General features: G+C 34.6%; 2 protein-coding genes across 4 annotated transcripts in view; both read right to left on the reverse strand.

Moving 5' to 3' along the window:
* Positions 1 to 4,802, reverse strand: part of LOC107722624 (HORMA domain-containing protein 1-like) — a 6,920-nt gene extending 2,118 nt beyond the window's left edge. Inside the window, exons 1-10 of the mRNA XM_016531065.1 lie at positions 4,752 to 4,802; positions 3,502 to 3,625; positions 3,347 to 3,410; positions 3,169 to 3,205; positions 3,067 to 3,087; positions 2,905 to 2,931; positions 1,319 to 1,386; positions 926 to 1,074; positions 502 to 746; positions 384 to 423 (exon numbers count right to left, since the gene is read on the reverse strand). Of these exons, the coding sequence (XP_016386551.1) occupies positions 384 to 423; positions 502 to 746; positions 926 to 1,074; positions 1,319 to 1,386; positions 2,905 to 2,931; positions 3,067 to 3,087; positions 3,169 to 3,205; positions 3,347 to 3,410; positions 3,502 to 3,625; positions 4,752 to 4,802 (826 nt within the window). The remainder of the gene's footprint in view (positions 1 to 383; positions 424 to 501; positions 747 to 925; positions 1,075 to 1,318; positions 1,387 to 2,904; positions 2,932 to 3,066; positions 3,088 to 3,168; positions 3,206 to 3,346; positions 3,411 to 3,501; positions 3,626 to 4,751) is intronic.
* A 407-nt stretch (positions 4,803 to 5,209) lies between these two features.
* On the reverse strand, positions 5,210 to 11,635 carry prdx1 (peroxiredoxin 1). Of its 3 annotated transcripts, none has more exons than XM_016530311.1 (6): positions 11,594 to 11,635; positions 9,062 to 9,170; positions 8,646 to 8,799; positions 7,794 to 7,916; positions 5,699 to 5,829; positions 5,210 to 5,513 (listed from the first exon to the last, which is right to left on the reverse strand). In XM_016530311.1, the coding sequence occupies exons 2-6, from the start codon at positions 9,165 to 9,167 to the stop codon at positions 5,428 to 5,430; spliced, it is 600 nt and encodes a 199-aa protein (XP_016385797.1). In that variant the 5' UTR covers positions 9,168 to 9,170; positions 11,594 to 11,635; the 3' UTR covers positions 5,210 to 5,427. The 3 variants fall into 3 exon arrangements, with proteins under 3 accessions (XP_016385797.1, XP_016385793.1, XP_016385789.1); XM_016530307.1 differs by lacking the exon at positions 11,594 to 11,635 and adding an exon at positions 9,882 to 9,977; XM_016530303.1 differs by lacking the exon at positions 11,594 to 11,635 and adding an exon at positions 9,882 to 9,977 and having other exon boundaries at positions 9,062 to 9,173.
* Positions 11,636 to 12,694: the final 1,059 nt, after the last annotated feature.

Genomic DNA, 12,694 nt, shown 5'->3' on the forward strand with positions numbered 1-12,694 from the left:
GCACCTACCTGGACCTTTCTCACGAACACCCATCACCCCAATAAATCCACCCTCCGGGGTATTGATTGAGATTACTTGTCGTGTGATTCTTCACCCCGTTACACCTTCTACAAGCAAAGTGATCAAACAATTACAGCACTTTCAGAACCTTATTGTGTCGCTGTTCATTTCCTATCAAATACGTTAAGTACAACATTAACAGCATGGTAAATAAAAAAGAAAGAATATAAATATATACTATATATATATATATATTGGTCCTGAATCGCTCTTAAGCTAAGACTCTTATGTATAAATTTTTAAGCAAATTTAGGAGCTTTCTGAGAGGATTCTAAGAAGCTTTAAGAACCTTCTGAACAAAAACCTCTGTTTCAGGTACTTACCATCTTCAGAGGGCAGGTCCTGCTCACAGTCTCTGGTCACCTGTCACAAGACAAATGTTTCATAATCTGAATCCAGTTTGGTGAACAAAGCTTATCCTGTATAACAGCCGGTTTGTACCGTTTCTGCTGCTCTGATTTGAGCGAGAGAGGGTGTCTCCATCTCCATGTCCATGTCGTTCTCACTCAACTGGCCTCCCTCCTGCAGTTTCCCAAGTCGGCTCTGTGCTGCCATCACGCGCAACTTCATGGTGTGGAAGCGAGACTGAATATCGCCCACTCTAAAGTGCACTGCAGTTCCCTCAAACCACAGACTGTCATTTACACCTGCCTTGAATCCTGGTGGCTCATATTCAGGTGGTGTGACTTAAATTGCAATGAGACAAAAGTCATTTATAGATAGTTTTTAAGACATTTCACTAAGCACATTCATTTTTTCTAACAACATTTCTAGTTTAAACTCTTCAATAAACTGTCATGAAGCAACCGTGCTTCTCCACTTCTCTAAACATATTGCAGAAGGATGTAAAGGCAGCGTGTTGTACCATCGTCATTGTAGTAGAGTTTCATAGTGAGGTAAACACCAGTGGGCAAAGCCTCTAGATTCTGCATGAGGAGGAACAGCTTCCTGATCAGGAGCGTTGAAGCTTTCTTTGTGTCCTCCAAGGTCACTCTCATGTTCCTATTCACATTACTGAAACGAAGAAAAGAGGTGATGATTAGTGTATGTGAAGTGAATGGATATTTCAATTGTTTTTGCATTAATGTAAATTTATTTTGCAGCATGCTGCAAAACTATATTCAATACCATTCAAAAGGTTGGGATCAATAAGATTTTTTATTTTTTTGAAAGAAATCTCTTATTGCTCAGTAAGACTGCATTTATTTGATCAAAAATACAGTAAAAACTGTAAAAATGTCAATGTACAATACTACACCTCAGGATGTCCATCTGTGGTCCACACTCTGAGTATCGGAACTTAAACTGGTATGACTCAATGACATGCTGAGAAAACAAACACATAAGAGACAAAACAACCAGTTTGGAAAAGTGATTATGATTTCATAATCATATCAATTATGCTAATGATGTAAATTCGGAATTTAATTGCAATCATTTCATTCCATTAACAGCCCTAATTTTTAAGAGTACAATATACAATAAGAAAACAAAAACAAATCTGCATATAATAATTTATAGCATTTTCTCTCTTTCTTTGCGACATACATATGAAAATCCAAAATCTTAGAGTGGTGTGTTTCTCCTCACTATTGTCATCTTTATCTTGCTTTGGAATTGTCACGGGAATTCAGTGTTTTTGTGTTCTGTTGTGTCTAAGGACTCTTATTTTGATGTGTTCCAGTTTCTGTTAGTTACAATGCTTTCTCTGTCTTGTTTAGTTGCTCATTACTGCGTATATCCATCTTATTTTTAATGTAAGAACGTGTGCGGTCATTTGTAACTTCAATGTGCAAGTTCCATTTATTTTACCTGTACAAAATAGCAAAATAACATGGATATAGCACTGTTTCATTTGTTTATTGTAGGTTCTTGCATTTTGCTCAGTCTTTATTTTGTTAAGACTTGCACACTGTGATCCTGTGGTTTTTGTTTCTGTATTCCTGTGCTCCTGAGTTTTTGGATTTCTTAAAATAAGAAAACAGCCTGCGTTTAGATCTACCCTTCAGCTTATACATTGAAAATGTTTCTCCCCAGGTTTATGCATCTAACATTATTCTAATGTGGGTCTAAAAAGGTCAACTTTAAGGTCGATTTAATAGAAAATAAATATTTTCTAGGAAAAAAGCATAGATTTATATGTAAATATGGCCTGACTCACATATCTCTTCTCCAAAGCATCAAAACATCCCAACAGCCTTGAAGGACAATAGTATGGTTATGACTTTATATAGCATCATATTTTACACTTCAATTAAGAATTACAAATACACTTTTAAATATACATTTGAATATACAAACATAGCAATTTACTGTACAAATACAACTTATGACATTACCATTTGATGAGTTTGCGGGCTTTAGGACATGAACAATCCTGTTTGAGGACTTTGATACACAAATCTGAAGAACAACAACATTCATCAAAACTGATTGTATGAGATATTTCAAGCCTGATCTTCATCCATTAATAAATCAGCGTGTATAATTATACCTTCTAGGTAAATAAGAAAACAGCCTGCGTTTAGATCTACCCTTCAACTTATACATTGAAAATGTTTCTCCCCAGGTTTATGCATCTAACATTATTCTAATGTGGGTCTAAAAGGGTCAACTTTAAGGTCGATTTAATAGAAAATAAATATTTTCTAGGAAAAAAATATTATTTAGAATTTGGCTTTATTATAATAACAATATATTATTTAATGTTGGAATTGTATAATATTCCCCTTACACAGTTCCTCACACAGTAAAAATGGTCTTGAATATGTAAAATATATTTAGGGGTCCTTGGCATCAAAAAAACAAACAAAAAAAAAAATCCACGGAAGATTGTAAACTTACATGACTGTCATCTGGGCTTGTGTGTACCTGCCAAAAATAACAACAAAAAACAAACAAAAAAAAACAGGGAATTTAAATAATATGCATTTCTTTAAAAAAATAAAATTATAAATATAAATATATATATATATATATATAAAACATTTACTTATGCATACTGACCCCAGTGACCACCATTTGAAGCTGCAAAATATTAAGAAGATGAATGAAAAAAAAATAAAAAAATAAAAGCATAGATTTATATGTAAATATGGCCTGACTCACATATCTCTTCTCCAAAGCATCAAAACATCCCAACAGCCTTGAAGGACAATAGTATGGTTATGACTTTATATAGCATCATATTTTACACTTCAATTAAGAATTACAAATACACTTTTAAATATACATTTGAATATACAAACATAGCAATTTACTGTACAAATACAACTTATGACATTACCATTTGATGAGTTTGCGGGCTTTAGGACATGAACAATCCTGTTTGAGGACTTTGATACACAAATCTGAAGAACAACAACATTCATCAAAACTGATTGTATGAGATATTTCAAGCCTGATCTTCATCCATTAATAAATCAGCGTGTATAATTATACCTTCCAGGTATCTGGGTCTGTAGGTGTCCTCTGGAAATATCCCGCGCAGATAGGTGATGGAGGATACAGCTATAACCACCATGCGTTTGACAAACACCAGTGACTGAGCCTTAGTATCCAGCGCCTGATGAAACACAGGGGTTTAGTTGATTTATAATACTGCATTAAAGCAGCTTTACAAAGAACAGTGCCTTGAACTCCATATACACATACTTAGATACATACACTGATTTTTATTTGAGGACATGTAATTGAGCACACAGTATATTGATAATAAGCTACATGATCATTTCAACTAATGTAATAGAATTATAATTTTGGGGCCTTAAAGTATGGAAGTTTTTTCCTAACAAAATAAAAATTCAAATGATTAAAAAGATTTATTTCTTAAGAAATAAATCAAATTATCAAAACAGCTGCTCAAATGATAAATCAAACGCTCAAATTATCAAATAATAACTAATAATAATATAATTAATATAAAAAAATAAGTAGTTTACCCCAAAATGAAAATTTGCTGAAAATCTAGGCCATCCAAGATGAAGATGTTTCTTTATCCGAACAGATTTGTAAAAATTTTGCATTATATCACTTGCTGACCTGCATTATTGTGATGTTTTTATCAGCTGTTTGGGCTTGGGCCCATTCACTGCAGAGGATCCATTGGTGAGCAAGTGATGTTATGCTAAATTTCTCCAAATCTGTTCCGGTGAAGAAACAAACTCATCTTGGATGGCCTGAGGGTGAGTAAATATTCAGCAAATTTTCATTTTTGTTCTTAGTATTCCTTTATAAATATTATGATTTAAATATGACAATATTATATTTTTACCTGCATAGTAAAACCGTTACAAAAACTACCACGCTACAGCTAAAGTATCAGATAGTAAAACCATGGTATTTAAATATATAACGTTACCATGATATTAATAACTGATTTGCTACTTAGTCGAAAAAATGACCATGGTAAGTTAATTCCACAGTTACTACAGTGGTAAAATTGTGGTAAAGGCATTAGCTACTACTGTCATTTAAAATACTAACAATAATGATAAAAGAAAGAAAATATGATTCTGAAAGCTTCTTCCGATGACAGAAGCAGACTTCATTTTAATGTACTACGATTTCACAGTATTAAACCGATGCAAACTAAGTTACTATAAAGGTTGAATCGAGCTCCTTATTTAGTAGTATTTTTTGTAATTATTATTTACGTTCACATTATAAATGTTATTGATTCTGTATCTCACCTCAACAATCACCTGTTTGTCTTGAGCTAGTGTCTTCTGTCTGGTTGTCATGTTTGAGCTAGCTTTACTGTTAGCTTCCTCACAGTGAAACGGTCTCCTCAAAAGCTGTTATGGCATCAATTAATGGATTAGAACGTTATTAATGTAACTAATCTGTCGTTGTTTATGTAAATCAAATTGTTAAATTATAAATGTTATAATTTATTATTATGTACAGTGCAAAAAATATAGGATAACGGTTTAAGGTAAATTGCTGCCCGGAATAAACCCGCGCAACAGACACCTGTCACTGTCACGCGCATTTGGCGGTAAATACAGAGCCAGTTATCTTCATTGATAACAACCTGATTAATATTTACTAATATTTATGTAGTACTACACATTTATGTAGGCTACTAAATAATTACTATATATGTGTGTGTGTGTGTATATATATATATATATATATTTTTAATTGAATTTGTGACAATACAATAAGCTGGTCCACACTCTTTTCACAACAAAAAAGACCATACGACAGAATATACATACTAACTCGAATGTTACAATACAATTCAGGTAGCTTCATTAGCACTCCCTACATGGATGTGCTAGCTAGGCTAACTAGTAGCAGTATTTCATGTTGACAGTCCTTGTACAGGCTCATTAGACTATGCTGCACAGTCTAGTGTGTCTTTTAGTGTTGTTTGGAGAAGTAGTCTTTGCTCTGCTGGACGTCAGGCTTAATTGTGTCTTTTCCGGGCTTCCATCCGGCTGGGCAAACTAGGGAAAATAAGCAACAACAAAAGACAAATTTATATTTAATATTAGTGTTGTTAAAAATTATTTTTTAAAAATGAGCTGACTTTGAAACCCATTTCTCTCTACTGTTTTGATATTACATGGAACATACTGCACTGTAAAATCTAGAAGTACCGCCAGTTCAAAGATGAGAAAATATGCTGTACCTTCACCATGTTTGTCGGTGAACTGAAAGGCCTGCACCAAGCGCAGGGTTTCATCAATGGAGCGGCCCACTGGCAGATCATTGATGGTTATCTGCCTCAGAATGCCTTTGACATCAATGATGAAAAGTCCTCTAAGTTAGGAAAGACAAAAAAGAAGAAGTCAATAGTAAAATAAAAGAGAGACCTGAATTGTTTTATTTTAATCTTGCATGCCAAAACCCATTACTACAACGTAGTAGAAAAACACAATATTGTGTTTGTGGTTGGTAAGGTTTTTTTTTTTTTAGAAATAAGTCTCTTATGCTCACCAAGGCTGCGTTTATATGATTCAAAAATTACAGTAAAAACTGTAATATTGTAAAACATTACAATTTAAAATAGCAGTTGTCTATTTGAATATATTTTCAAATGTAATTTATTCCAGTGAGGCAAAGCTGAATTTTCAGCATCATTACTCCATGATCCTTCAGAAATCATTCTAATATGCTGATTTGCTGCTGAAAAACATTTCTTATTATTGTCACTGTTAAAAACAGTTGTGCTGCTTAATATTTTTGTGGAATCCATGATCGAGAGTTCAAAAGAACAGCATGTATTTCAAACAGAAATCTTCTGTGACAATGTAAAAGTCTTTAATGTCACTTTTGATCAGTTTAATGCATCCTTGGTGAATTAGAGTATTCATTTCTCCCCTAAAAAAAAAAAAATACTGACTCAAAACTTTTGATAGTAAATTTTGATAATATTCTTTTGAATTTAGATAGTCCCTTCATACCTGTATGCAATACCCTCATCCTCCTTAAGAACACCATAGTCTTGAGATATGGAGCGGAGGGAATCTGCCACCAGAGGGACATTCATATGCCCTAAACCACCTTGTTTCCGAGGTGTGTTTATCCTGAAATGATCGCACAGATCAAACATTGTCATTCATTAGCAAGTTCATTAATATTGAGCAACTCTGTCTGTAGCACATGACTAAATAGGAACAGAATGACTATCAATATAAAGAGTAGAGTATAACAGGTATAGGGGTATACAGAGAGTATAACAGAGTCGAGTATAACAGGTATATAACAGTATAGGGGTTTCATATAATGAGGACTCACATCCTCCCCAGTCCAAAAAAAAAAAGAGTTATGTATTAAAACTAAGCCTCTGTTATGACCTTCCATTATACATGTAAATGACATCTACTGCATGATCAAAATCTTTTAGAAAAAAAGAAAAGTTTATTCTGAAAGTCGATTCTTGACTAAATTCTAATTTTCTATAAGACGAGGTTAAAGTGATAGTCCACCCAAAAATGAAAATTCTGTCATCATCAACTCACCCTGTATCATGAACACCTTTATAATGGGATATAATAATAAACTTTGGGTATATCAGTGATGCTACGGTAACACTGGTGTGAGATCACGGTTTCCCATTTCACACTCAAAGGGGGGGGGTTTCTAAAACGTGCAACAGGCCGTTTATGTCTCTGAGCAAACTTTAGAAACAATGGACATCAGGGGAAACTATTAAATATACAAAAAAGCATTAAAGGGGTCATATTATGCTTTTTTAAAGATCATTATTTTGTGTATTTGGTGTAACAGAATATGTTGACATGCTTTAATGTTCAAAAAACATTATTTTTCAAATACTGTACATTATTGTAGGTCCTCTATGCCCCGCCTCTCTCAAACGCTTAGTTTTCTACAAAGTCCCTCCTTCCGACAAGCGCAGCCTGCTCTGATTGGCCAGCTGACCCAGTGCATTGTGATTGGACGAACACCGCAAGCACTCGATCATTCTAATATGCTGATTTGCTGCTGAAAAACATTTCTTATTATTGTCACTGTTAAAAACAGTTGTGCTGCTTAATATTTTTGTGGAATCCATGATCGAGAGTTCAAAAGAACAGCATGTATTTCAAACAGAAATCTTCTGTGACAATGTAAAAGTCTTTAATGTCACTTTTGATCAGTTTAATGCATCCTTGGTGAATTAGAGTATTCATTTCTCCCCTAAAAAAAAAAAAATACTGACTCAAAACTTTTGATAGTAAATTTTGATAATATTCTTTTGAATTTAGATAGTCCCTTCATACCTGTATGCAATACCCTCATCCTCCTTAAGAACACCATAGTCTTGAGATATGGAGCGGAGGGAATCTGCCACCAGAGGGACATTCATATGCCCTAAACCACCTTGTTTCCGAGGTGTGTTTATCCTGAAATGATCGCACAGATCAAACATTGTCATTCATTAGCAAGTTCATTAATATTGAGCAACTCTGTCTGTAGCACATGACTAAATAGGAACAGAATGACTATCAATATAAAGAGTAGAGTATAACAGGTATAGGGGTATACAGAGAGTATAACAGAGTCGAGTATAACAGGTATATAACAGTATAGGGGTTTCATATAATGAGGACTCACATCCTCCCCAGTCCAAAAAAAAAAAGAGTTATGTATTAAAACTAAGCCTCTGTTATGACCTTCCATTATACATGTAAATGACATCTACTGCATGATCAAAATCTTTTAGAAAAAAAGAAAAGTTTATTCTGAAAGTCGATTCTTGACTAAATTCTAATTTTCTATAAGACGAGGTTAAAGTGATAGTCCACCCAAAAATGAAAATTCTGTCATCATCAACTCACCCTGTATCATGAACACCTTTATAATGGGATATAATAATAAACTTTGGGTATATCAGTGATGCTACGGTAACACTGGTGTGAGATCACGGTTTCCCATTTCACACTCAAAGGGGGGGGGTTTCTAAAACGTGCAACAGGCCGTTTATGTCTCTGAGCAAACTTTAGAAACAATGGACATCAGGGGAAACTATTAAATATACAAAAAAGCATTAAAGGGGTCATATTATGCTTTTTTAAAGATCATTATTTTGTGCCTTTAGTTTGACATGTTTTTTCTTCATCTTTATCGCTCACCAGGCAAGATGACAGAAGTGGGAATCAACAGAAGCACCAATGACCTCACAGTTGATTTTCCTGAACTCCTCGACTGCATCACTGAAGGCGATGATCTCAGTGGGACACACAAAGGTGAAATCCAATGGATAGAAGAATAACACGACATACTTCCCTAGAAACAATAGAAACGTATTTGCCTCAAGTGCACAGGGTGTAGACAATGTTACACAATGTGTATTATCACTAATGAATATGTGTGATCCAAAGTCACATCCTTGAGTTTCCAGACAATACTTACTTGCACAATTTTATTTTATTTTTTTACAAATAACAAATGCATAATATTCACAGTTACATTTTCTTCATGTCTCACATATTACATTCTGCTTGTGTATTGACAGCTCTTCTTCACTGCATTAATGCTAAGGTTATACCTTTGTAGTCAGACAAACTGAGATCTTTAAACTGTCCATCTGGCATCACAGCTTTGGCTGTGAAGTCTGGAGCAGGCTTGCCAATATGTGCTTTTCCAGCTGCCATTTTCTGCTAGGGTCAAGAGACAATAAAAAAAAACTATAAAAAAGAAATAATAGTAAATATGTTGGTAGAAAAACAAACAAACCGTTAATGCCACATTTCAGAAAGGAAAAAAAATCTGTATAAAAAAATACATATTACAGAGTATATGTGATTAACTGCTTTATATAAATAGAACCGAAAAGAGTAGAATATGACAGTTAGTCCTCAGGAAGTCCTTTTCTTTATTTCGTTATGCCAAGATTTCCTTAATTTGCAACACATGTACTAATAGTTACTAACTTAGTATAATAGTAAAGTTATTATTATAAAGTCTATTTATATTAATATAAAAAATTATAATTATTATAATAATAATTTCATAACGTAATTTAAATATTATAACACTCAGATATGTTCTTATTGCACATCAGAAGAACATAAATTAATTAAACTTAAAAGCACTTTCCTTTGATCGAGGTGTAACAGGTAGGCGCATTAAAAAGTTTACAAGGCAGCAATTCATAATGCATCAAGAATTCAAGCTTATGTAAAGACGCATCATAAATGTAACTATATATCACATTACAGAAAACGAAACTCTCCCTCCAAATACAGTCACGAGATTACATGGAAATTTCCATGATAAACAAGAGCATGAAAAACGTGTCCGGTTACTTCGCATGGTTCGCATTTTCAGTGGAAAGAAAAGAAAAGTTTTAGCGGAGTATTGCTTACCTTCAAGTGTTTCTACAATCCGGGTGTCTTGTCAATGAATGAGTGTGAACTCCGGGTTGTGGTAGGTGTTTAAATAGGTCCTGCTCAAATATCGCGATACTCCGCGAGATCCACTGCCTCGAGAAGTAAATGCTCCGTGGAATGACCAAATTACAGAGATCTGTCTATGGCAGCATGACTTTGCACATTTTTCTGTGCCGGACACATGCGAAGATGTGCTGTTTCCAAAATCATTGTTAAACAAATTAGCCAAATACTGGTTTACTGCAAACGTACCCCTAAGTTAGCTGAAGAAAAAAAAAAAACAGTAAGCAAAACAGAACATGTAGGCTAGTGGTTATCATAAACTGTATGCTTTCAGTGGTTTTAGTCTATTTTTAAGACAAGTTGTGAACTGCCACTAAGAGATTCATGCGTTTGTATTATAGTTAATACATTAGCTATTAAAAAATGATGTACACGTTTGTGTTACAATTAGAAACTAACAGGGAGAAAAAAAACTAACTTATTTCTGCCTGAAGCAAAACGTCTTTAACACATCTTTTTCCTCAGATACATCTAATCAACCATTAGTTTAATGTCATGGGGCTTCTGCCATGTGACTTTCTGTTTTTGTCAAAAGTCAGAGGTTTTGTCACTCTTAATTCATTTCGATTTTCCTCAACTTCACGATACATGTAACTGCAGACCCTCACTGACCTCACAGTTCATAGATTATTATAATCTTTCTGCCCTACAAATTCACTGAATTCCTACGTCATAAGATATAAAGCCAATGTGTGTGCGTTTCCTTGTTGAGGAAGAAACGTGGTTCGTGGAATTTTCCCTGCTGCCTTGCATCAGACTGATGCTTTATCATTCCTTTAGGGTTACTAGAGCGTCAATGTTTACTCTTATTTCATATTCATCTCCTCTTCTCTGTTATCTGCCGTGGTTCCAAGAAAGTCAAACTTTGCACTCATCCAAACATGCATAAATCTTTGTACAATAAACAATAGCTTGGCATTCCCAACACTTCCTCTACATTTAGACTATCTTTTGTTCTTTCTTTTTTCTAAGCAGCGAGCTGTCATTTACAGACTTCATCTTTTTTCGTCTCTTACCTTCACCTCCCCCTCTCTTTCAGCGTCCCGTCTCTCAACCCAGTTGCCATGGGTGCCAAATGAAGGGTCTGGTATAAGAGGCGTCTGGACACAAAGAGATCATATTAAAAACGCAGCTGTGGGCTTCAGATCAAATAATGCCTCAAACGTGTTTTAAAAGGAAGTGGTTTCAACCAATAAATATGGGCATAATCAGCATATCTCTCATCATAGTAATAATGACCGTCTACTGCTTTGTGTCACGTTCACAGGTTTTAGTGAACATAACAAACAACATCCGTAACCCAGGTTTTGCTAACTTCAAAGTGGGTTCAGTATGCTAAATCATAAAAGGAATGTTTTAGCTTGCTTACATATCTAGACAGGGCTACAGCATGTCAATATGAAATGTTTATTGTTTGTAGTAGTGCTGATAAGAACAATATAACATAAGGATATTGTCATTTAATCATGTTAGTCATGTTACTTGATCCTTGCAGTTGATAAAACACTGAATCTGATTCAGTATACACTTTAATTTATGCAAAACTGTCATTTATATTTTTGTTTCACTTTATTGGCACATCAGATGTGGAAAGAAAAGAAAAGTTTTAGCGGAGTATTGCTTACCTTCAAGTGTTTCTACAATCCGGGTGTCTTGTCAATGAATGAGTGTGAACTCCGGGTTGTGGTAGGTGTTTAAATAGGTCCTGCTCAAATATCGCGATACTCCGCGAGATCCACTGCCTCGAGAAGTAAATGCTCCGTGGAATGACCAAATTACAGAGATCTGTCTATGGCAGCATGACTTTGCACATTTTTCTGTGCCGGACACATGCGAAGATGTGCTGTTTCCAAAATCATTGTTAAACAAATTAGCCAAATACTGGTTTACTGCAAACGTACCCCTAAGTTAGCTGAAGAAAAAAAAAAAACAGTAAGCAAAACAGAACATGTAGGCTAGTGGTTATCATAAACTGTATGCTTTCAGTGGTTTTAGTCTATTTTTAAGACAAGTTGTGAACTGCCACTAAGAGATTCATGCGTTTGTATTATAGTTAATACATTAGCTATTAAAAAATGATGTACACGTTTGTGTTACAATTAGAAACTAACAGGGAGAAAAAAAACTAACTTATTTCTGCCTGAAGCAAAACGTCTTTAACACATCTTTTTCCTCAGATACATCTAATCAACCATTAGTTTAATGTCATGGGGCTTCTGCCATGTGACTTTCTGTTTTTGTCAAAAGTCAGAGGTTTTGTCACTCTTAATTCATTTCGATTTTCCTCAACTTCACGATACATGTAACTGCAGACCCTCACTGACCTCACAGTTCATAGATTATTATAATCTTTCTGCCCTACAAATTCACTGAATTCCTACGTCATAAGATATAAAGCCAATGTGTGTGCGTTTCCTTGTTGAGGAAGAAACGTGGTTCGTGGAATTTTCCCTGCTGCCTTGCATCAGACTGATGCTTTATCATTCCTTTAGGGTTACTAGAGCGTCAATGTTTACTCTTATTTCATATTCATCTCCTCTTCTCTGTTATCTGCCGTGGTTCCAAGAAAGTCAAACTTTGCACTCATCCAAACATGCATAAATCTTTGTACAATAAACAATAGCTTGGCATTCCCAACACTTCCTCTACATTTAGACTATCTTTTGTTCTTTCTTTTTTCTAAGCAGCGAGCTGTCATTTACAGACTTCATCTTTTTTCGTCTCTT

The sequence above is a fragment of the Sinocyclocheilus rhinocerous genome, unplaced genomic scaffold, assembly GCF_001515625.1.
Source record: "Sinocyclocheilus rhinocerous isolate Xijiao unplaced genomic scaffold, SAMN03320098_v1.1 scaffold161, whole genome shotgun sequence".
Classification (NCBI taxonomy): domain Eukaryota; kingdom Metazoa; phylum Chordata; class Actinopteri; order Cypriniformes; family Cyprinidae; genus Sinocyclocheilus; species Sinocyclocheilus rhinocerous.

Coding starts and splice junctions, on each gene's coding strand:
- prdx1 (XM_016530311.1), bottom strand. CDS start 9,167: ATGGCAGCTGGAAAAGCACATATTGGCAAGCCTGCTCCAGACTTCACA. Junction 8,800..9,061: donor CAGTTTGTCTGACTACAAAG/GTATAACCTTAG, acceptor TATTGTTTCTAG/GGAAGTATGTCGTGTTATTC. Junction 7,917..8,645: donor CACTTCTGTCATCTTGCCTG/GTGAGCGATAAA, acceptor CGATCATTTCAG/GATAAACACACCTCGGAAAC.